General features: G+C 35.8%; 1 protein-coding gene across 7 annotated transcripts in view; it reads right to left on the bottom strand.

The window, feature by feature from the left end:
• PTBP3 (polypyrimidine tract binding protein 3) overlaps positions 1-25,699 on the bottom strand; it is a 45,563-nt gene that overhangs the window by 9,352 nt on the left and 10,512 nt on the right. For 3 of the 7 annotated variants that reach the window (XM_041711128.2, XM_030257692.4, XM_030257693.4), the window contains 11 exons: positions 20,637-20,708; positions 17,926-18,089; positions 16,919-17,065; positions 13,808-13,972; positions 10,381-10,491; positions 8,155-8,323; positions 4,873-4,944; positions 4,097-4,227; positions 1,485-1,518; positions 760-852; positions 16-232 (listed from right to left, as the gene is read on the bottom strand). In XM_041711128.2, the coding sequence (XP_041567062.1) occupies positions 16-232; positions 760-852; positions 1,485-1,518; positions 4,097-4,227; positions 4,873-4,944; positions 8,155-8,323; positions 10,381-10,491; positions 13,808-13,972; positions 16,919-17,065; positions 17,926-18,089; positions 20,637-20,661 (1,328 nt within the window). In that variant the 5' untranslated portion in view covers positions 20,662-20,708. Of the gene's footprint in view, positions 1-15; positions 233-759; positions 853-1,484; positions 1,519-4,096; positions 4,228-4,872; positions 4,945-8,154; positions 8,324-10,380; positions 10,492-13,807; positions 13,973-15,497; positions 15,631-16,918; positions 17,066-17,500; positions 17,523-17,925; positions 18,090-20,636; positions 20,709-25,699 lie in introns of those variants that run through there. The other 4 variants (XM_030257695.4, XM_030257699.4, XM_072922925.1 and 1 more) reach the window with 4 other exon arrangements.

Genomic DNA, 25,699 nt, shown 5'->3' with positions numbered 1-25,699 from the left:
CATGCAGATACTCACGGGATGTTGGACAGATGCAAGGTTGCAGACGGAGGAAAGATATTTTGGAAATTCTTAGAGCAGGGATTCTTAAAGCGATGCAAAGGGCTATTGCTATAGTCCTTTGTCAGACCTTTGTCCTCTTGTCCCTCACGAGGAAGTTGAATTGTCTGATATTTTGAAAGAGTAGCATGCATGACCCTTCCATAAAGCCTCTGTCCATTCAAGTAGTTGATAGCTAACCAGTGGAAATGTAATTTGAACTAATTAATGGAGGGGAAGAAAAGATTTTGAATACTAATACTGTTTTCTACTTACTGTCAGATTTCACATTCTAAATTTAAACTGCAACTTCCACATCTACCAGGTGGGTTATGTCACAACATTACACTTTAAAAAGGTACAGGATATAATGTAATCTCCAGTTCAAATGCCAAAAAATTGCAAAACAGCATTGCAATAGAGATCAGTTGATCATTCTTAAATAGGTTGGTGTAAGATAAATTACAGGAAAATAATATAGTGTATTATTTAAATCAATGACAGGAGAGTTCTATATTTTAATTCTATCATTTACTAGATTGAGATTTATAGACCTATTTTTTTAAATCACTAAGAGTATTATCAAAGTTTAATGCAGCATGTAGTAATGCAGCATAATGATGAATTTTATTTGTTTATGCCTGCCACTGACAGATAAAAAACTCCTCCTGTATGTTAAACTCATGTTAGCTTGAAGCATAACCATCCCTTAAAAATCTATACCTAATTGAGCTTGGGTTGCATCTGCCATCTGAACCAAAGCTATTCCTCTTTTCTTAAACATGATTTTCACACGATGCACATCACCATACACACCTGCAGAAAACCAGAAAGGAAATTTTTTCAGGGCACTACTATGAAAAGCACAAAGCCAAGTCTGTTTCTTTTGACTACCATTAGTGTTACAAAGAATAATACCTCATTAAACAGGTTGGTTAAAATATTTGTATAAGGAGAGTTTTAAAGTTTGTTTATTATATTCTGGGGCTCATAACCGGAGGGAAACTCCCCAGATCCCAGTCATACTACTGCATGATTATGTTCAGTTTTTAAATAGTGCAATCGTTGACCAAGTCTTCTTACCCGAGGCATATTAAAATTTACTCTACCCAAAACTGTCCCCTGCAACTAATGTATGAGCCAATTCTGTACAGCACTTCCTCTCACACAACTTCTGGTTTTTCATCTTATTTTGCTTTCCTATTTTTTGTAGTAAACAAATTGCACCACACACCAAAGTTCTTCTGACACTAACTGTTTTGCCATTTTGGTATCTGTGGCTTTTGAATAATGACTCAACTTACTGCCATTCTAAAACCAGTGCATTCTCTCAGTGCATTTCCTGGACATGCACAGAGCAATGGAGTTTGAATTAACCAGCATGGGTCAGATAAATAAAAATAACCACTAGCCCTGTGGTTTGTCAAGGTATATTTGACATATCTTACCAAATAGGATGAAAAGTCCATAAGGTGTGATGGCCTGTTTAAATGATAAAATGAGTACATTATTTCTAAAGCCATGCAAATGAAGACATCTATTCTATATGTGCATGGTAAACAAAAAGAATGGAAGAGATGCTGCATACTAATACATACACCTGTCTCTCTAGAAGCTATTCCCTGGAATAATCAGTGTATGGCACTCTTGTTAATACACATTTGCTATGCACATGTAAAATATGTAAACAAGCAAACACTTCAGCTCATGCATTTTCATCACTCAAGACTCATTCTGTCATGCTGCAGAAGCTATTAATTCTAAGGAGCTTTGTTATCCTTATCCTTTTTAAGCTACCTGCTCATTCCGTGAAAAGAATGAAAAACATTTGTTAAATTGAAAATAAAGCATTAAAGAACTCCTTTGTATATTGTAAACAACAGACAATACCAACAAAACTAAAACCAGTTGCTTCAAAATATGTTTGCTTTGTCTTCAATTTTGTCCCCATCTCTCTATATGGCCATGACATTCTAAAGGGAGACAGAGAATTTAACTGTTTATGTATGAAGCATACAGAAAGTAGTGTTTAAATTGTATTCAATTAGAAGCTGTGAACAGAAAGGCAAATATTGAAAGAAATTTCTCTTCAGTGATTCTCAAAACAAATCTTGTGTGCCAAGTACCAAAGAAGATAATTCAAATCTAATGCAGCCAAAATTTTTTCAGCTGAGGCAAAGGTCTTGCCAGTAATGAGCTCTAAAAATATCTGCATATCAGAAGCACTACTCACACTCTCTAGTCCTATTCCTTCTCAACTCAACTTCTCAAATGGGTACCAAACATACCTAAACTATTCAAAAACAGAAGATATTGCAGCCTAAGTGTAAGGGCATACCCATTTATCATCAGCATTTAGTGGTAGAGAACAATTACTATCCATGTAAAATCTAAATTCATCAAGAGTTTATTTTCTGGTCAAAATATTTAAATTCAGGATGGATACTTCTGTTCTTAAAAAGATTTTTTTTTTTATTCAAATGAGACTGAAGTATTTCTACTTAAAAAAAAAAAAAGCGGGGGGGAGGGGAGGACAATGAAAGACAAAACCAGATAATTTAAAAGTCATGAAGGAATGTTAAAATGCATACTGAAACCTTGCAACAGAAGAGAAATATGAACTGAAATAAGGTCAACCAGATTTTCTATACAGAGAAAAAGGAGTGACAGGGGTCAGACAACCAATACTGAAGAACAAGTGCTACAGAATTGCCAAAAAAGATATTACCAATAATTAATGCTGTAGTACATTGTTATTTTTATCCTTTTAAGAAGTTGAACATTACTTAATACACTGATATTGTATCATGCATTACAGCACTAAGCTCTACATGAATTGTTAGCTATTATTCATACTATGCAAAGCATCAGTGTCCTAAAAAGAGCTCTGACCTATGCTTCACATACGCTTATTTTTAAGAGGCACGCTCCTTTCAGATTCACAAAATAATCTTAAATAGTCAGCTGCAGAAAGCAGATCTGAAGCCATCAGAAACTCTGATACACTGTAAAATCAAAGAAAAAGTAATTTGTCTCCCAGCCCTATCTATAGCTGGGTTTTTGATGCTTACTGTGAATTTGACTGTTAGTGCAAAACCAGAAACAGAAAAATTACTTAAAGAAACTGGTTAATTGATTTTTAAACCTCAGAATATGAAGGTAACTTCAATTTTGCCAACAACACCTGAAGTTTTACAGTTAAGTAAATGTATGGAGTGTGTGCAACAAAAATTTTACATTGCTGCAATAGGACTGCTTATCAATAGTAAAAAAGAATTATGTTTTAAGTCATGGCCCTAGTAAAGCTTGATTTTAATTTTAAGAAGATGTGTATTGCTTTTAATTAAGAGTTGATCCGTGTTTGAATAACATGAGGAAGATTATAGACCAGCCTTCTGTCGTTTCCACTACTAAAATAACTTTCCAAGTTGTCCTTGTTAATTTTACTGCCACTATATGAAAAAGCATCTATGTGGAACTATGAAAAGTGAACATGGGTAGCTATTAACTTTTTTAAAATAAATAGTGATGCCAATAACATAATGTACATGCTTTCTTTTTCTTCAATCTCAAAAAAGTTGCAAAACTAGGAAGATCCTACACACATTTAGAAAAGTACTTGATTTCGCATGCTTTTATTTCCTTTTCTGTTTTCTCTTTTCCATTTATTTCCTTGTTTTTTAACCAATGTAAGGAAAAATCCTTTGCCTTCATTACAGATAAAAAAAGCACACAGAGGAGTCATACTAACAGAGATGTCAGAAATTATCATATTTATTCTGTTTACCTCTTCAAACATGTCCTACAGTTGACCATAGACTTCTCTCTAATTACTAGCTACCCTGCTAACATAGGGTTCCTAAAGTAAAATGTGTTAGGAAGCTGTTCATTGATGACAGGAGTTTTAAAATATTGCCAACTACCTAAAACAATTATAGATCTGTCCTGTTTTTTGTATTATCAGCATAGAAATTTCTCTTACTCCTTCAGCTAATGTCAGTTTGCAAGGATTCTGGTAGCTGGTACAAGGTGACACATCAGTTCCACCAATCAAACTTACTTCAGGGTTGAGGTTGCTGACTAGTAAAACAGAGTTTCCTGGAATATCAGGAATAGTCATGTGTCCAGGTGCTGCTGATGTAGTGACCATGAGAGGACCAAGTGCTCCAGGAACAGGCAGAACAGAAGGACCTGGAAAGGTATAAATAGCATCACTTGACAATATCTCAAAGTGGATACGGAAGAATACACAAGCAGGTTGTATTTGGCAAAAACATCAATATCCAATTTTAAAATGCTTTTAAGAAATTTAGTTATTACTAGTATCTGGCCAATCAAGCAGGAAGCACCTCCCTTTCAGAGAAAAAAGAAATATTCAGTTACACAAATAGATCCAAACAAAAGTGGACATAAATTGCAGAAAGAAAAAAAAAAATTCAGCACACAAGTTTATCCTCTGCTAGAAAGGGAAAGATGACAGTCTAAAAAACTATTTCTCACTTGATAGCCAGAAAAGCAGAGTTCTCTCAATTTGCTTTGAATGTCATAGCAGTTTTATGATTCTGAGAAACAATAAATATTTTATTCCTTCTCTTGCAGGTAATCTTTATCATGGCATTTAGATTCTTTGCTTATTGAACGGTAAATTATATCAGGATATAGTTTTTATTACAGAAACTTATTTTATTGAGTATTTATATAAGAAATAATTAAAATTACTCAAATTAATACTGTGTTCTGATTGCTATATTTTAAAACAAATGGCTCTGAATAGATGTATTCAGATGGGTCACTAGCCATAACTACAAACAGCACATTTTTAGAAAACAAACTTACCTTGAGGAAAGCCCAAGGCTGGGGCAAACCCAGGAGGCCCTGTATATGATGGAAATATGGTATTTTGGGTGGCTAGAGAGAACAGACAGATTTTTTTAAAGCAGATTTTTAAAGTTTTAGAAAACAGAAGAGATTTCAGCAATGAGAATCAGCTACCAGTGTTGCTATTTTGACTTTATACAGGATTCCAGATGTTTATAAAACTTCTGGGTTAAAACACTCATTGAAACCCAAGATTCTATGTTTTACAAAGACAACGTTCAGCCACTTTTGAAGCAAGTAGTCTGGTCAGCCTCAGCATTCCTCTCTAAAATGAAGTCAGGGCAAAATGTAAAACAGAGAAGTTTGAATAGGAAAGCACAGCAGAAACTAGTATCCATTAAAGCCCGTTTTCAATGGTTTCACACAATGGACATATATTCCAGAAATTTTCTGCAAGTAAATACAGGCAAAGATGTTTTGCAATGATGAGATGTAACTCCTGAATACTAAGATCAGTATAAGCTAAACAATATAAACTACAACTAATCTCTGAATTTTACTAGCTCCTGAAATGCATAAAGCATATATATTCTGCTTTTTATGGAGATGGACTTTTCCAGTTTTTGTAACTTAATAAACAAAAAAACCAGTGTTTTTTATAGCTCCCCTGGAAATCACAAGCATTAACCAGATTTGGAATAGCAACATATGGAGAGTCTCAGCATCAAAGATAGCTCAGTGATTTCCACATTAGTTTGCGCAGTCAAGTGCTACCCAGGGTAGCACTCACAAAGCTGTGTTCCAAGCAGTTAGATACAAGCTTGAGTGGTGGATTCACTCATATGCAAGGACATATCAGATTTAAATATTTTCAAATTGAGAACGTATAATTAGAAGGCATATTACAAGTAATATCTGGTAATATGTATGTTGTACTACTCAGACCTTCACATGACTGACTAAAATAGAGCTACTAACAAATGGTTATCAATAGGGATAATACAATACCAAAAGAAGTATCTATTATGAATTACAAAAAGAAATGCAACAGACACTACAGATCAAGTATTCATGAATACTGAATGACATTACACCTCCTCTTATCTGTGGCAAAAAAAGTATCTTTCATACAAAAAAACTGAACACATTTATCACACCAAAGCAAGTAAATAAATTTTTGAAATTACACGGACAAGTTCTGATAATATATCTGATTATTAATCGCTTATTCACAATCCACGAACAGCAATGGAAATAATAATGAAGAAATAGATAAAGAACTTTTATTCTGCCAAATAAGACCTGCATGTTGCACGCTGATACCAAAATCAGGAATGTAAAAATTGTCAAACTGAGCTAATGCAGGAAGACCTGGAATTCTTTGTTGCCTTTTTTTTTTTTTTTTAATTCATTTGCTTCATGGCTATCAGCCTAGCTTTCTAAGCAAGCCAATTCATGTATTTCTGCTCACTGAATGCAAGAACCCTTTAAATGCAAAATATGCACAAAATCTGTTTATAGTGCAGCATCTTTTCCAAAAAAAAGCAAAAGAAAATTAATGAAAAAGAAGAAAAACAAGTTCCAAGAACAGTTTAGTTTTGCTATTAAGATAACTTCAAGTCTACAATAAGAAACAGATTATTCTGAAAGTTACCAGCTTTGTCATATAATTATGCATCAAAACTACATTCACTAGTAATAAGAACTAGTGAAAGTACTCACATGACTTAGAACATCTTTTCTTCATGTTCTGTAACTAAGCTTCTCCGAACATGCCAATGACAATATGTGCATATTGTCATTTGACAGAAAGGCTAGGAAGCACACTTCTCCCCATCTATAGCTATTTTTATTGGTTTTTTTTTAAATAAATATGCAGCTGCTTTGCTATGAATGTACTACAGACAAATTTTGGTACGGACATCAGACTATTCCAGCACTTCTTACTCTTACAGTAAAAGAAAACAAGGCTCCTAGCAATGAAAAGCTTGGAAGAGTGAGGGGGAAGATAGGGAGAAGTGTTGATGTGCTATTCTCCAAAAGCATAGTTATTTCTGCCCTACAAGCAAGCGCAGAAATAAACTACTCTAATTGTATTTTTCCCTTCCACTGACATTTCATATAGTGCAAGTCTAATTAGTTAGAATATATTAGACTTGTAACAGCACATTTCTATAATGCTGTATGGCAAATTCCACCATCCTCCTCTGCCCCACACTGTAATGATGTTTGTCCAATACATAAAGATCCAAGGCCTGCGTTTAAGGGAAACAGTAAAGACAAAAATCAAGAAAGTGAGTTGAACTCACTTTCTAATTCTAATCTAAGCTAACTCAAGTATCCAAAAATCAAACTAAACCCAGTATTTGCCCTAGCTGTCACAGAAACGTAAAGGAAAATAGGGAATTATTCTCCCACATTTTTTACTGTGATAATCAATTGGACAGCACTTAATACCTATTCAAAAGCTAAGACAGTTCTTAGCTGTGTATTATTGCTAATGGTTGTCATTACAGAGAGAAAAATAGCTAAAATTGCTGAAATTGAGTTGTGAGCATTTCTCCAATGTCACTTCAAGCAGACACTGTCTCCTATAGGCCAAAGTGACTTCTAAAATTTAAGAAAATTTCTTACATTTTATATTTTAAAATATGAGTATAGACATATATAGGTAAGTATAGAATTTTGGATTTTCACACAGTTTTGTTTCTTGCAGCACTCATTTATCCTAAAATATCAACAAATAAGAGCAAATATCCTTAAAACACTTATTTTAAAGTAGCCTTAGGCAGCCAGTGTCAACTTCTGATATGAAATATTTACTACATTACCTGTAGCAACGATTCTGTTTCCTCTTTCCCTTAAACACAGGCCTTGGATCTTTATGTATTGGACAAACATCATTACAGTGTGGGGCAGAGGAGGATGGTGGAATTTGCCATACAGCATTATAGAAATGTGCTGTTATAAGTCTAATATATTCTAACTAATTAGACTTGCACTATATGAAATGTCAGTGGAAGGGAAAAATACAATTAGAGTAGTTTATTTCACAGCATTTTAGTAGTATTTTGTAGCTCTTTTACAACACTTTAAAATTTGCCCACTAGTATTCCTCACATTATTGTTTGAGATATTCATTTACCATGACTTGGATTTCATGCTTTCCATACGAGTTTTACTGGACATAGCAAACAAAAATGTACCTCTCTATGAACTTGGTATGAGGCCAAAGCATAAATGTGACATAAAAATTATGATCTCAGTGTGTATGTAGCACTAGAAGTTAAGGTTTCTTACCAAAGGGTATGGATGTCTCCACAGTTCGTTGGCCATCACCAAAAGGAAGGTCAATGCGAGTGAAATCTCTGCTTTTGTCATTGTTGTACTTCACTGTTAGGTTAGCTAACTTGGAGAACTCAATACGCAGAGTGCAGCACCCAGTATAGATACAATGGCCATCCAGAGACTGAAGAAAAATAATTACATTTTCAGAGATAAAATACATCATGGCAGCAATCACTATAAGTTTTTATTATTATTGCAGCCTTTCAGTACTTGAAGGTGGCCTATAAGAAAGATCAGGACAGATCTTTTAGTAGGGCAGATTGCTATAGGACAAGGGGTAATGGTTTTAAACTGGGAGGGTTGATTTGGATTAGCTGTATGGAAGAAGTTTTTTTACAATAAGTGTAAATGAAACATTGGCAGAGGTTGCCCTGAGAGGAGGCTGATGCCCACTGGACAGGGCTCTGAGCAACCTGATCTCGTTAAGGTGACCCTGTTCACTCCAGGGGATTGGACTGGATGACCTTTAAAGGTTGCTTCCAACCCAAACCACTCCACCTTTATAAAATTTTCACCTTGCAACTGAACCCAAACAGTAATTCACCTTCTGGTATTAAGCTCTCTTTCTAAACACCAAGTAGACAATTATGCTGCCATTATCCTCACCTAAACCTCTAGTGTAGTCCACTAGTTAGTATTATATCATCTTATGCCAACTGGACAAAACACAGCTTTAAGCATGACTTGACTTCTTAATGTTTCTAATCTTACTTCTCTCCCACTCAACACACAGTATCAGATGGTAACAGGAATACTAATTTGGAAATTTTAACTCTATGAACTGACCCTTACATGAGGGACTCTATTGTAGGATCTGAAGCACAAGTCCCATAAGGAGTGCTGGAGGGAGCTGGGGCTGTCTGCCCTGAAGAAAAGGAGACTCAGGAGAGACCTTACTGCTCTATACAATTGCCTGAAAGGAAGCTGTAGCAAGGTAGGAGTCAGTCTCTTCTCCCATGAAACAAATTACACAACAAGGGGAAATGGGCTCAAGTTCTGCAAGGGGAGTTTAGACTGGATATTATGAAAAATTTCTTCATCAAAAGAGTTATCAGGCATTGGAACAGACAAGTGGTGGAGTCACTATCCCTGGAGGTATTTAAAAGATGTGCAGATGTTGTGCTTCAGGTCATGGTATAGAAGTGAGCTTGGGAGCATTAGGTTTATCATTGGACTCAATGACCTTAAGGGTCTTTTCCAATGTAAGTCCCAGACCTAGGCATGACTTCAAATGAAACAACAGAGCAGATGGATCCTGTGCCCAAGAACATCCAGAAGTGGTGCATAATTGTTGTAGGTGATTCCCTGCCACAGTGAACAGAGACACCCATCTGCTGACCTGACCATTGGTCTAAAAAGTTCTCCAGTCTACCTCTCTGGGACTTGAATCACAGGTGTCACAAAACGATTGCTAAAGCTTTTCTACACATCTGACTATGTATTACCTCCTACTCCCTTTCTATGAGAACTAAAGACGACTTGGATGAAAGGGCAGAGGCCTCCTCAGTGATTTCACTGACCACACAAAGCTGGGAGGAGTGGCCGATAGCCCAGAGGGCTGTGCAGCCGTTCAGAAGGACCTTGACAGCCTGGACAGATGGGCACAGAGGAACCTTCAGAAATTCAGCAAAGGCAAATGCAAACCACAGACTAGGGCCTGATCTGCTGGAAAGCAGCTCTACAAAGAATGTGTATTTTTGTGGACCACAAGATGATGTGAGCCCGCAATCTGTCCTTGTGGCCAAGAAGGCCAATGGCATCCTGCAATGCATTATGAAGAGCAGGGTCAGCAGGTCAAAAAGGTGATCCTGCCCCTCTACTCAGCACTGGTGAGGCCACATTTGGACTGCTGTGTTAAGTTGTAGGTTCCTCAGCCTGAAAGAGACACGGAGCTCTTGGAAGGGGTCCAGTGTAGACTTACAAAGATGATTAAGCACTTTGGAGCATCTCTTTCAGAAGTAAAAGTGGAGGGAGCTGGGCCTGTTCAGCCTAGAGAAGGCTGAGAGGGACTATTAACTAAAGAGAGATGTCAAAGTTATTCATGTGCAGCAAGAGTGTTAGAATGGTGAAAAAATCACAAAGTTAACAGTCAAAATATTCCTAAGGCTTCCCCTGTCCCTTAGCAAGGAAAACCCCCCCAACAAACAAGCAAAATCAAGCTGAATACACTATACTTACCATTTTGGCATAATATGCATTCATTGCATCAGAATATTGCAGCAGAGATTGAAATTGATTGTTCTTATGGAACATGATAATCCTCAAGACAAAGCCAAATTTAGAGAAAATCTGTTAGGGAAAAAACATGGTCTTTAAGAAGCAGTGAGTAATTCATGCATACTGAAAACTAGCATTTAATATTCCAAAATAAATTTTTGAAAAATATATCCGTTTTGAGAGCTGATCAAAAATTGTGTGAACTCAGAATTTTGTTTCAGGCAAAAAAAAAAAAAAAAAAAAATAGAGAAAGGCTACAAAAGATGGGAAAGAAGGATAAAATTTCCTTAAAGAATTAGCAATGTCTAATCAACTAAACAGGAAAGGACAGTCCAAACAAGCATTTGTCAAGTGTCTGCAGATAAATTGTGGATAACTCAAATCTGAGTTGAGGTTTGAGAAATGGACTTTGCAAGTCATAGAATCACAGAACACATTGAGTTGGAAGGGATCCACAAGGATCATCGAGTCTAGTTCCCAGCTCTGCACAGGACACCCCAAGAGTCACACCATGTGCCTGAGAGCATTGTCCAAAGGCTTCTGGAACTCCGTCAATCTTGGTGCTGTGATCACTTCCCTGAAGAGCCTGTTCCAGAGCCCAACACCCTCTGGGTGAAAAACCTTTTCCAATCCAACTTAAACATTTCCCAACTCAGTTTCATTCCATTTCCTCAAGTCCTGTCACTGGTCACAACACTGAAGAGATCAGTACCTGTGCCTCCCACTTCCTCTCTGAAGAAGTTGTAACTGCAAGGATGTCTCCTCTTAATCTCCTCCAGGCTGAACAGACCAAGTGCCCTCAGCACTCCCCATAAGGACTCCCCTCCAGACCTTTTACATTGCTGATATTCAAATTGCTATTGACCAGAATGTGCTCTCCAGCCTCTTGTTCTCTAGCTTATACACATTCCCCTTCCTTGTTCCAAGCTAGTTCAAAGCAAGCCCCACTACTTCCTACACTAGATCCCTTTTTCCCCTCTGAGAAAGGTACATCACATCAGGTGTCAGTGGAACAGGTGTTGAATAGATTATCCCATGGTCAAAAACCCCAAAATTTATTCAAGTACACAACAGAGCCATGTGTTGACTTGATGAATCTGTCTATTTCTATCAATATTATTCCTTGTTACTGGAAGTCAGTTGAGATGGGAACTGCAAACTGCATGTCAAGATATCCACCTTTATGTTCTCTACATTAGACAAATTCCGCAAATCTGTTGAATAAAATACAACTTAAATAACTGATGTGCTTATTAAGACCCACTGCTTAAAGAGAAAACAACCAGGAAAGAAGCAAGACAAAGACCAAGATTTGAACCTACCCCTATACTTTATACTTAAATGGTATTTGTTTTATTGCAAAAATAAGCATTGCAGAAATACTTTTAAAGGCTGAATTTAAAGATATATACATTCAAAATGAGAGTGTGCATTACATGAAGGTGTTTAAACAAAAGCAATGCCACAAAGAGCGAGGACAAAAGTAAAGCTAGGATGTATCATGCAGTGCAGGAAAAAAATGTCCAGTCAAAGAGGAAAGGTGCATTTGAGAAATACTATTAAGTTTTCAAACAAACTGTCATAATCAATGCAAAGTCAAGAAAGAAGAAACCCCTGAGAAATATTAAACCTGCAATAGAAAGAAAGGTCTTAGATTAGTGTAAGCATCTCTTGCCAGCCTCTTAGGCCTAGAATCAGTGATACAAGACTAATGTACCAACCATACAAGACTAATGTACCAACAAAAACCTTCTCACAGCAATTTTAATTTAGTCTTTGAGTTCCTGTTCATAAAACACTTCCTCTTAAGAATGCCTAAATACAGCTTCTCAACATATGCTTTTCCATGTTTATCCAGAAAACTTAATAGCCCTTTTCAAGGTACTGAAATATATCAACTTTGTTTCTGCAAAGATAACACTGAATTTTCAGCTTCTTATGATAAATATTTTAAGGTGAATTGTGGTTAAAAAAAAAAGTAAATTTTTTGACAGGCAAGACAACTTACAAAATGCAATCCAAGTATGGAATGACAGCTTGCCTAATAGTGTTCCATAAGATGCTATATTTGACAGTGAAAATACTAATTTTCATTAACCTTACCACAAAAGGTAAAAGTTAGATTGTAGCTATTGGGTACAAAGTGCTGCTTTAATTACAGGAAATGGTCCCCTATTAAGAACTCCAAATAAGATCCCTTTTCAAATACTGCTAAATTTTCAAGACATACTGGAAAAGTAGTTAAGTGAGAGGAATTCAAATATTGAAAATATAGTTGTGCTGCGCTGAAGTAGACCAAAATAAAATGAAAGTAAAGGAATATGAATTTCCTCTTTGCTTTTGCATTCGTAGAACTGGTACTGTTCCCAGAATCACAGGAGCTTGTTCTGAGGTTATTCTAAATGCAATAATAATCCTAACCAGCTGACGTAGTATTTGCACAGCTTCAGTAATGACTAAGTAACACTCAAAGACACATTCAAAAGTTTAGATCCAAGTGGCAACTAATATCTACACTAGTTAATCAATATCATGGCAAGGAGATACAGAGAAACAGAAAATTTTAAGAGGTAAGAGGAAAAACATAGTGTTGCTAAAAACAACTATTGTTTAAGATCTTAACAGAGCAGGAAAAGAATCTTCCAAGACTTCCTACAAAATCATCCCAGTTACTCTAAAATATTATTTAAGAAATTCATATGTGGGGCATGGTTTTTACTACATAAATTACGACTAATTAAAAAAAATTCAACTATGAAAAACTTTGCAATATTTGCAAAGTATCAACAAATATTCTGGACATGAAGAAGTGGTATTAAAGTTATTATTTTTAAACTTAGAGCTTTCAACAGCATAGCTCAAATACCTAGCAGAGGTTATAGTAATGTCTTTCATAACTACAGCCTACCATTATTCTAAGTTTTCAGAGGTAGACAAATGCCACTCTAAAGATGAACAATCAAAACCATTTAATTTGAACAAGCAATTTGCATATTACATCACTTGCACTGATGCATAAAAATGAACATAAAATCCTAAATATAAAGCAAACTACATAGGTTATTCAGCAGAAAGAGTGCTAAAATATCAATTCACAAGTTCATAACATTTTTTCACAAGCTCATAATGAAAGCAGAATTAAGAGTTCAAGTTTGTTGCTGCTTCCACAGCAAGGAACTAAATGAGACAACATGTAAATTTGAGTACTGAAGCCCTGCATTTACATACAACTATTTGAAATCTAGATCCCTGAATTCAGGAAATTATTTTAAAGAGACTGTCCTCAGTCAGAAGATTCAGGAACCACAAGTATTAAAAGAAATAAATTGATTTATTTACAGTAGAAACATTGGAACAGATTGCGACTTTTTAAAGCAGTCCTCATTACCTGATACAGTATGTCTAAAGTGACAGGGTAAAAAACATTTTCAACAATGATTCGAAGAACAGAACCATGACGTGGAAGGACCCCACATTCAGCAGCAAGAGCACTTGTAATATCCCGGTTTCCCTGCTGCACAGCATTCACACATTGCGGTGCAGGTTGGGGTTTCTGAAATTCATAGCAGAGAGTGCAGTTATTTTACATACAAATTATGCATACTGAAATAAAGTTCTCCTAAATAAAAAAGGACATAAAAAACAAGGTCCTAAAACCGTATTTCCTTCATATTATTGATTCAAATCCCATATTAATAAAAAATAACTCTTACTTTCCATGCTTCTCCCTTACAACTAGTCAGTGTAATTCACAGAATTGTAACTAATTTTTTGTTAAACTGCTACTACTTTGTAACTATTTTTCTTTGATTCAGTAAGCTATTGTCATTCTAGATGTTTTTCACAGCAATACTATAGATGATAATATTGTAATATTGTGACATACAAACAACCAGTCAGCATACCAAAAACTATCTGCTCTGCTTTACTAGGATTTAATTCTCATCAGAAACTAAGATTTGGTTGGAAAAAGCTTAAATCTGCACACCTTACTCTTCTTTCAAAACAAAGCCATCAACCACAAAAAATAGGTTCAAATCTCACTCCTTAAACTAGACTTCAGTGATTACACAAGTCTCATCACTTGTTTTCATTGATTTTCCCCAAAGAGGTCTTCATACCTCCTGTGAGTAGCAGGACTATGAAGACATGTAGTATTGTGGCTTAAAATCATGTCTCAGCTACACTATTACTTTGGAAGATAGATTAAACAGGGCACATGGTACATGTTACCTAGTTTCAGAAAAACATAACCCTGCAAAATAATATGTACTTCAGGGCTCATCCTAGGGACTAGGACAATAACAGTATTCAGCTGCCCTACTAGAGTCTCTTTAAAATTTAGATAAAACTCAAATATAAGTGCCAAACAGCTTATTTTTAAAAGTGGACAATGTTGTTATAGAAGGAAGCAAGTGCTATGTAATCAAGTTGAAAATACTTAGAGACCCAAGGAATCTTATTTGCAAATATACATAATAGTTTTCCTGAGGCTATTGTGCAAACCACATCCTTAAAACAAAAATCTTGTTATTTATTTGTTTTTGCAGATAACAAACCAATACAGCAATCTTAGATGAGGAAAGAGACAAATAATATTTACCAGACTGACAGGCTTTCAAGACTTGTGTGACTTTTGTGCCAGCACAAATGGATGATTTATGCCCAAATCACTACTGTCAACATTCTTACAGAGAAAAAAAAAAAACAAACAAAAAAACATGATATACACATCACAGCATATAACTTATGTATCTAAATGGGAAGTCAATTAAAATTCATCCAGGAATCCAAAATCCAGTATTAACCCCTAGGGTACTCTGCCAGTGACTGTACCCCAGCCTTATGCCATTGGTCACAACCATTTTAGCCTTTCAAATCACTTCACAGTTCACTTAACTGGACTGCATTAATCACTTCATCTATTCAGATGTTATTGGAAACAAAACCGAAAGTCTTGCCGAAGATAAACAATATCCTCTTGCCTTGTCCACCAATCCAGTCATCTCACCATAAAAGGCCATCACATTGGTCACGCATAACATCCTCCTAAAAATCTATGCTTTTTTATGACTAACCACTTTCTTCTCCTTAGAATGTTTGGAGATCGTTTCCAGAATGAGTTGCTCCATTCCTTATCCAGGGACCAAAGTCAGGTTGATCAAGCAGTGGATCCCCAGACCTTTCTTTTCATCTTCTATGTTGTCCTGCCTTAAGATAGGAGATGGAAGGACTTTTTCTTTTCTAGTCCTCAGTAACTTTTTCCAACTGCCATAACATTTTCAAGATTGTACACTCGTCTTGCAATGACATCAATCCGCTCCCTCAGCATTCAAAAGCGTATCTCACTAGGGCCATAAACTTTTTGCTTATCAAATTAGTTTAAATGTTCTGTAATGTGATTCTTCTCTACTTCCTTCATCAAGACTTTTCCACTCTTCCCATATGCTTGGTAATACCAAGGCAAGTCTTAACCACCACACTGCCAAGAAGGCTCTCAGTAATTCAGCCTTTTCCATCTCCTTTGTCCCTGCCTTATTCAGCAGCAAGCCTACATATTTTTTTAGAAAAAAGAAATCTTATTTCTACAGCTGATACACCTCAAGGAACCAAACTTGCTGCTTTTCACAGCTCTCATCAGAGACAACGCCATGTGGCCTTTGACTTTCCTAACCATATCCCTGCATGTTTAGACAATGCTCGATAGTCTTCCTGAGGTATCTGTTCATGATTCCAACTTTCCCATGCCTCTGTTTTATGTTTAAGCCCAATCAGGAGCTCCTTTTTCATAGAAGCAGTCTTCCTGCCACTTCCCTTCATCTCATGGTCATTATGATGAACGACTTTTGAACTTGAGCTCCTTCACAATAATTTTACAGACTTTGAGAAGATCCTGTCTGTAAGAAGTTACTGAAATTATATAATATATATTGGAACTTGTCTACTGATATAGTGAAGAGCAGCCTGTTTATTTACTACTACTACTGTTGTGGTTTGACCCTCATATGCAGCAAAGTGCCACACAATGGCTCAGTCATTTTCCCATACCACAATGGGAGAGGGAATTGGAAGCGTGGAAGTGGGAAAACTCATGGGTTAGTTTACAGACAGTTGAACACACAAAGCAATAGCTGCATGTGGAAGTAAGGCAAAACAGAGTGTTTAAACACCTCTCCCAATGGCAGAGAGGTGTTTAAACATTTCCAAGAAAGTAGGCATTTCATTGAGAGTAACAATTACTTGGAAAGAAAAAGTAATGAACATCCCTCCTTCCTCATCCTTCCCCCAGCTTTCAGCACTGAGCCCAACATCATACAGTGTGGACATTCCTTGGGTCAGCTGTAATCAACTGTCCTAGTTGAGACTGTTTCCATCTTCTTGGGCACCATCACTTGCAGGGCAACGTGAGAAGCAGAAAACACCTTAATACTTTCTGTATTAACACATGCATTCACAACTCATGCAATTATATCCTGTTAAATGGAAATATTATACTTACAGCCTGATTATGTTGATTGTCAGTCCTAAGTTCTTTGTATTTGGAATACTGAATATAAACTGGCTGATGGTGGAGGTGAGGTGTAGCAGGAGCATAGTAGTTCACCATAGAAACAGCAGCATCTATGGAAGCCATTTCCAAAAATGCCTGCAACCAATACATAGCTGATTTCAATGCTGTTTTTGTTTACAGGAGAGAAAAGAGCATCATTTTTTCTCAATCCCACTCTCACTAGAAAAAGATTATGTGAAAGTACAATACTGATTTACTCAGTATTAGAGTGCATTTGTGTGTGCATTTTTATTTTTATTCAATTTGTGGGTTTTCTTAGAAAGTCTTATATTGTAGGCATGCTATGTCATTTAAGAAGAGATGGAATAAATATGATATACGGGAAGCAAAGCTGCTAAAAGCACTACACTGTTAATCAATTTGTTAAATTCCTGAAATCAAGCACTATTACTTAGGTAGCTAAAATGCACAGATTGAAAAAGCTGGAACAGAACATTAAAACATCCATTAGCTTATGCATTGTATTAATCCAGCTCAGTGCTCCAGACAATTTTTTGAATGAATGCTTACTATTTTTAGGATTTCTGTGTTTCTTCATGACACAAACTACTCTGCCACATCTAACAGGATTAAGCAGATGTCAAAAAATTAAATTCATGTTAGTAACTTAAACAGGCAGGCTCTTTGAAGACATATGTCATCAACAGTGACAATGTATTTCTTTATCATCCATATAATCTCACATAAAGTGGATATAATGTCTAGCAATATTATTAAAGATTCTAGTTCATTATGTAATCCAAAAGCATATTAAATACTTGAAATAAATTTCAAAATATCCTTTCACATTTAAAAATATGAAAATTTTCCACTATTAATGAAATATTTAGACATTTCATTGCAATCATTTCACTCAAAGTCAAGATCAAAATTATTATAACATGAACCACATCTTCAGTCTTGCTCTTGTTATAGAAACATTGAAAACTACATACCTGACCTTTCCCTCTTAGCATCAAGAGATTGGTTACTTTGCCAAAAGGGAGACCTAATGAAACAACTTCTGCTCCAGTAACTTCATTTGGAATTTGACGAATGTGAAGGACACGTGAAGGGGAACATGGCAATCTTTTTCCTTTACTTTTTTTCTTCTCATGACCTAAAATATTTTAGGGAGGGAGACAGAAGTAAACAAGACAAATCCATTGCACAGTGTATATATCAAAACCTAAAGGAGAGAAACTGCTGACTCAGCACTGACATTAACTTAGGTACTTAGTTCTTCAAACTCTAAGAAAGGATTTTTCATATCTAACAAAAGGACAGTGTAAGAAGGTATCATCAGCTATTCCAAATCTTGAAAGCAAGAGGAGAGTGGGGTATGTCTGGCTTTGTTTTGGACTTGTTTGTTTTCTGAAGATTTGGTTTTGATTTGCTGTTGTTTTGGGTTTTTTAATGGGAGGTCAGTAACTTCTCCCCACATGCCTACATAAGATATTTACAAAATGTTAGTTGCACAGAAGAGGGGAAAGTCCCAATTGGGAGGTAATACATTAATTTTTCTTTTATCACCAGCTTATCTTTCTGTGACTGAATTGCTAACTCAAGATTTTTGGTTTTTTGCTTTATTAAGGAAAGCCTGCTGATCCAAATTATTTTTAATTTTAAGAAGTCTTTGAAAAAGGTAGACAGCATGAAATCCATACAAACTTACATCTTCCACTTTGACATACTGCCAGAAGTGAGGCTTTTTTAAACATATGCCTATTTGGATCCTGTAAGGGACTGATTTGGGTTGGTAAGTGACCAATGACTACATTTCAAGAACATTACTCACTATCCTTGAGAGCACTTTAAAGCAGAACACCATATCTGGAACAAGCATATTGCTCTAGAAGCAGTTGCAAAGGAGGCAAGAGAGATAGCCTTAATAACTAATCTTTTGTATTTAGCCTTCCAAAGAGAAACACAAAAAATTGGGAAGAAATTTCTGAATGAGCTTTATAAGAAATTTCAGATTTTGCTGTAAGTTTTGCATACAGTCTAAGGCTGAGAACTGGTTCACACAAGTCATTCTTCATAAGGATGTTTACAGAGGATTGTTTTATTACTGGAAACCTGTAAAATTTCAAGTTGGATGATCAAAGCTCCAACTATACCATACTTAACAATTCTCCCACCACCAAAACTGAAAAGTCTGTTATGCATTGATTTTTCCATCAAGAAATTTTAAACAGCTTCATGTGCTCTGTATGCATTCTGAAAAATGTGAACTTTGAGACAAACACGACCATATTAAACACATATTGGTACCCAATCACAACAGGACATATTACTAGTAAACTCTAACAACCTATTTTATTACTTTTCAGTTCAAAATGGACAAGATGTCACTGACTTAATATTAAGTCAAGGAATGCTTGACCAAAGAAAGCAGGAAATGAAGCCTAATAGGAATTTTGCCTTTAGTTTTATAAGAGAGAAGCAGTATCTTCTGGTGACAAAATGGAGCTAAGTGGCAAACTATTGACATGCTTCTTTTCTTGAGAAACTTTAGCTAAGTTACTAAATTGGCAATAGAAGCTAGCATATCTCAAATATAAAACCTCATAGTTTTTTAAACCATGCTTCTTTCTCCAGCTGTGGTTTTATACTAATTTTGATGCAGAGTAATAACCATCTATATCTTCCAACATCTAAATTTCAAAATTGATTCAGTGTTTCTTTAAAGCATGCCAAAGGTGATCACCTTTCTGAATTGTACTCTCAATTGAGTGAAAGTAAAAAATGCTTTCAGACAGACTAAAAGAATCCTTATGGACAAAGTGAAAACTGGTTCCTGATGTACAAAGGGAAGTTCACTACCATCACAATTCATGGCCGGTACAAATGTATTCCCTGAGTAGCCTGAGGTAGAGAGGTATACATTTTAGATATGTGACTCACGAGACCAAAAAAAACCCCCAAACTCCAAACATAACAACAAAAAACAAGTCCTGCAGCTGGAGCAGCTGTATTGGGTAAAAAGATGCATTTCACTAGTGATCATATTTAATTTTAGATTTATATGATTATTCATGAGGATGCCTACTAATATATCCCAAAAACCTCTATATCATTTAGACATCTTGGATCAGTCATTTCACTGTTAATTAATAATATATATTTCGGCTATTACATTGCTGAGCTATAAGCTAATGCTATTTCAAGCCAAGCAGAAACAATTTGGACATCACATTGAATTGATTAGCAGAAGTATAAACAACCTGACATGTATAAGTCAAAGAAATCAAAAAGATAAATCTTCAAGTTAGCTCCTCAGACTCCTCCTTCTTCCTCACCAAAAATACAGTAAGTCTTAAGACACTGACCAAAAGGTGATCTGCTCTGTCCTTTGCCCTGACATAAAATAAACTATTTGGAAACCACTGCTGACAGGCAATTGTGTATGTCATAATTTAGTTAATTTATTTGATGTAGTTACTTCATGCAACCATCGGTCATTAACACTCCATGTACACCTAATGCTGGAAGTAATATTTACAAAAGCAGTACCAGCTTTCTCTTACTTTCAACTTCCTGTCTGATCTAAAACTACAGGAATACACTTAGTACATCTTCCTCAACACACACACAAAACAAAGGGAAAAAAATAACACAGATAAAGAACAGTTGAAGAACTTTGATTTTTTTTTTTAATGTATACCTGTAGCTGGAGTAGAATTGCTCATGGTAGAAGGTCTGTAACTGACACCACAAGCAGCTTGTCAGCACCACACTAAAGAAAAAAAAGACAAGATTACCAGTAAAAGCTGTTACAGAGAAAGCTCAATATAAAAGTGCAACAACTCCCTTTACTTATTCTTCCCAAGAACACCTGCTTCCTATACACAATACCCACAACTGCCAGGTATTTATTTTTCAGGGAAAAAATGTCAACAACCTTTTTCCCATGTCTCAATAAATCAGCAAATTCAGCTGTGTTATACTTCATATTTAAATCTATCCCACTACAGTTCACTTTTTAAAATACCAAGAATAACAAATGCTTAAGAAATTAGCTTGCTGTAGGCATTGTGTCTGCAATACAACATTACTTCCACAAATGCACAGCCACACAGGTAAAGTCTGCATTTGCAACAGGACATCTTGAGCAAAACTAATTTGTGACATATTTAAACACAACCATGGCACATTAAAAGAAATTGGTTTCAGTACATTTTTTTAAAATACGACTTATCATCAAATTCTTAGGACAAAGATCAAAGTATTTGCTTTAAGAATGTTAACAACTTGAGGCTTTAACTACTGACAAAAAAGAGTTTGAGTACTACAGGTCTTTCATTCTAAAATCAGCATCTAGCTCCAGTTACACCCATTTACTCATTAACACTGCCGCAATATCCTGGCCAAGCATCAGATTCAAAATGCCAACAAGAAACAAGGTACCACAACACCTCTGAAAGGCAGTTACATTTCCTGAAACTTTCACCACTCTCTTCCATAAAAGCATTTTAATGAAAACTAGAGATCAAGGGAATGATTCTGCAACATGGAACAAATTAATTGAAACAGCTTCTCATCACTTCCCATTGTCCTTGGTGCAGTATTCCCACGTGTGCATGAACTGCTTATCTTGCATCAAGTCCAGTGCCCAAGAGATTCCTATGAGATTAATCAATTCTCCAGCCTACCACCATTCTAAACTGAGCTAGGTCAGTTATTCAGCTGAATGAGACATTGAGAAGTGGCAGGATCCACTGCAAAGAAAGAGGTAAGGATAAGCCATCATGCTGGCTGGCATCGGCTGCAAAAACACTGCTCAGACTACTGTCTTATATGGGGTCTGTGCTAAAAGGAGCAATTAAGTTCTACTCATTCTTGTTAATCATGTGTTCCTGCTGTTTCCCTACTGTGGGAAAGTCATTCACAACAGAAGACTGTGACTAGGCTAGGGTGCTTAAAAACCTTTTCAGCCAAATTTAGCTGCTGAAGGATCACAGGTGATAGTGTGGATGGAAGAAAACATGATTGTGTTCACTCCTCTCCAGCAACAGCAGAGACTTATTTTTAACCACGAAACTGCATCTTAACAGTATATTTAAATACAACATCTAATTGTGACAAACAGCAAAATCATTTTTACATTAAGAGAACTAAAAAATATAAACCTTATATTTTAAAGAAATGTCAATTAAATGGTTACTAGATGTCATGCATATCACACTGTACTTGCACAGATACTAGAATGTAATTAACATGCAATAGTGATATTAGTTTTCACCTATTAGCCCTACAATAAGTATACCAGCACTTAGGTATTGCACCTAAAGAGCATATTTCAATTGTAAAATGCCTATCATACTAATTAAACAAAAGCTCTAAGTGCAGTAGGAAGTAATAGAAAGTATTAATTATGGTATTTTGTTACACCAAGCCTTCCTTTTATTTACTAGAGGGCAGGAGGAAAAGCTGCAACTGACACAACTCCTGTTGTGGGGACTTTAATTTGGTTTTTAATATAGCATTTATTCAACAGAAGAAACCTCTGCATATTTCCAGAAGGCTGTGAAAAAACATGCTGTATTGTATGTCCAACATATACTCTTACAGTTTCATACATAATTTTATTTACACTGGTATTTAAAAAAAAAACACTTCAGTCATTTTCAGAGGAAAATATTTTCCAACCTCTTCCATTTTTAACTCACATTAAAAGAAACACAATGCATATGGCTGCAGTGACCTGTTTTACAACTCTCTGTGTAAATGGCCTGTATCCATAAAACTGAAGCTGTAGCTCACTGCAGCACACAATCAACTGCTGCTCCAGGATGGTGGACTAAACCAGTTTCAACAGGAGAAAAATTATTGAAACATTGAAAACTACAAAATTACAAACTTCATCCATTATATGTGCCTGTACTTAAAACTGATCATTCAATCACTAAATCCTAAGACAGTTCCCTAAATTTTGCTGTTACACTGACAACCATTAACCCACAACAGCAGCCAAAACACAAAGGAACGCTTTAAACCCCAAGCTCATCACCTAAGCATCTAAGCATCACCTTGTTTTATAAAAGATCAACAAAGCTTTGGGCTTCTTACAATACAGGGAACCATCATAATTTAAAATATATAACTGTCTTCGTATCTTCAAACTGATGCAAGGAGTATTTTTAACTGTACATACTTGTAACTATGTTTGCATTAAAAAACAAAACAATTAAACATTAAATCAATACACTGTAGAATAATTGGCCTGGCCTAGGCTTGCTAACTCTAGAGTCCTGAAAACAAAACTTAGTTTCTTACAGAAGAATTTAGAATCTTACCTGATTATTTTGGCTATACTTTTTGTTATTGTCTGAATGCTCCACCGAAACACTACTTCAATTTTTAACTTTTAGCATCAATACTAAGTTATATACCAACCCAAACAATTACAGCACATTTATTAACTACAGCATGCCCCTTAGAAAGATGTAGTATATGAAAACTGCTAAGAATTCCACTGTTTTTGCAGGTGGCTAACCAAGGTATTTCTCAAGTACAAGAATACTAAAAAGATGCTTTTCATCATCTCCTTATTTAGCCAGCTTATAAATGATAAGCCTTCTCAAATACTGACTGAAAGCAAAAATAAACCAAATGCAAAAACATTTTAGAAAATTGCAAAGATAAACTGACACCATGGCACTTGTGCAAGTTGAAGTAGAAAATGTGTATGTTTGAGATATTCTGGATTAATGAAAAAGACATTTATTTCTTCTGTGTTTTCACAACTCTGAAAACATATGCGTATTCATATAGAATACACAAAGAAATTATAAAACTTCAGTCTGTAAAGACCATTTGTTCAATCTTTCTTTCCCACATAGAAGTAAAAGAGATTTTTAAAATACTTTGTAACATGAAGTATTTAACGTGGTGACAAAGATCTGCTATAGCTGCTTTGGGTTTGCAAGGCCTTTAGTGCTGAAAAACTCCACACAATAGGGTAGTGTGCCATAGATAATGTCTTAGAGGATTCCAATTGAATCTTTCTACAGAGGCTAGAGAGTCCTACCATGGCCCTAATCTCTCCGTATACTGGTTACTTCTTAGTTTTCCACTATTTAAGTCCAGCTGAAAAAGTCAAAAGAGCAGCCAAATCCTACTTGTAAAGCTACGTTGACATCCCTCCTTGTTCACAGTTCATAGACACTTGACAAGCACTTCTTTAAGCATAGACAGGAGCATACACTGCCCTTGTGCCATCACATCCATTTCAGTTTTCACAGCACAGCTATGTGGGGTAAGACAGCTGCTTAACCTCAGCAAGCTGCTTGCCCCACTTCTCCATGAGGCCACACAGTGAAAGTGAACAGGCAGGCCGGACAAATAACTATGCTGCCCAACTCTTCCCTGATATATACTTCTTCCAGCACAAAGCTAACTCACAGAAAGCAGCACCTGTCTTTTGAGTGCCAGGACGATACCAATTACATGACAAATACTCACAGAAAGCAGCACCTGTCTTTTGAGTGCCAGGACGATACCAATTACATGACAAATACTCACAGAAAGCAGCACCTGCCTTTTGAGTGCCAGGACCATACCAATTACATGTCAAATATTCCTTCTTTCAGACTGGTAAACAAGGTATATGGAATAGTTCAAAACAAGGACAGCTACCAAACCAAGGCTGCAACATCCTCCTCTACTCCATCATTCCAAACACATTAAGCACTTCCTAACATCTTAAGACTTTTTTTTACACCATTAGACTTTCCACCTCTCCTACTTCAAGGCAGCATTTTTACATTTTTTGAGGATTATTACCTGGCAACCAGTAAGGCAAGAGCAATAAAACAGCTACAGTTAGATTAAGTTTATTCTTTCCTTGTATTATTGAGCAGAAACTAAAAACCAGATGCTTAGAAAGCTCAGTTTAATCTCAGACATTTTTTTAAAAACAGGTAATCTATAGTGCCAAGTAAAAAGTCCAGTAAGAGGCCACCACAAAGTGTGGCACACAACGACAGGTTAATGAAACAAAGTATTCTTCTGTACCTACTAAATCAATTTCCCTGACCAAATAAGGCATATTACACAACTGACTACAGCAACAGATGCCTGTCCTGAAACTGTTTCAGCTGTTCTATGATTTTTAAAATTCTGATAATAATTTATGCTAATTATTCTGCAATTCCAGGATAAAACCCACTGCATTCATGAACTCTGAAAGTCAGCAACTCTAAGTTTTTTAAATCTTTGTGAGTCATATATAGTTGGAAACACAAGGGTAAGACTAGTACTGTAAAATCCTTCTTTAGAACATGTCCATGTGTTAAAACTATGGCAGGTATCTATTTAGAATTGCTTCTGGAATCACAGAATTCTATAAACAATCTTTTAATTTCTAAAAAAGCTTTAAGTAACTGCCTTATTACCCTCCCCTCAGTGTTCAGCTGCAGTATTTTTTCCCCTCTCATTTTCTAGAAGTCACAAATTCTTCAGTACAGTTCAATTAATTAAAACTTGGATAGTTAGAGAGAAACTTATATTTGTATTGATCATTCTCCTAGAATTTAGCTAGTCATCTTTCTATGCTATTATTTTTATATCAACAATAAGGAAGAATATGATCATCATTATGAAAAAGAGCATGGGCAATTTTAATGGAAAATAATTCTTTCAATAAGGACCTCTCTCCATCCATGTAAATTTAAACTGTACATTTTTCTACAAGATTCTACATGGCAGAACTAATTAATTACTTCA

The sequence above is a fragment of the Taeniopygia guttata genome, chromosome Z (genome assembly GCF_048771995.1).
Source record: "Taeniopygia guttata chromosome Z, bTaeGut7.mat, whole genome shotgun sequence".
Taxonomy (NCBI): domain Eukaryota; kingdom Metazoa; phylum Chordata; class Aves; order Passeriformes; family Estrildidae; genus Taeniopygia; species Taeniopygia guttata.
This window is presented reverse-complemented; position numbering and strand designations above follow the sequence as displayed.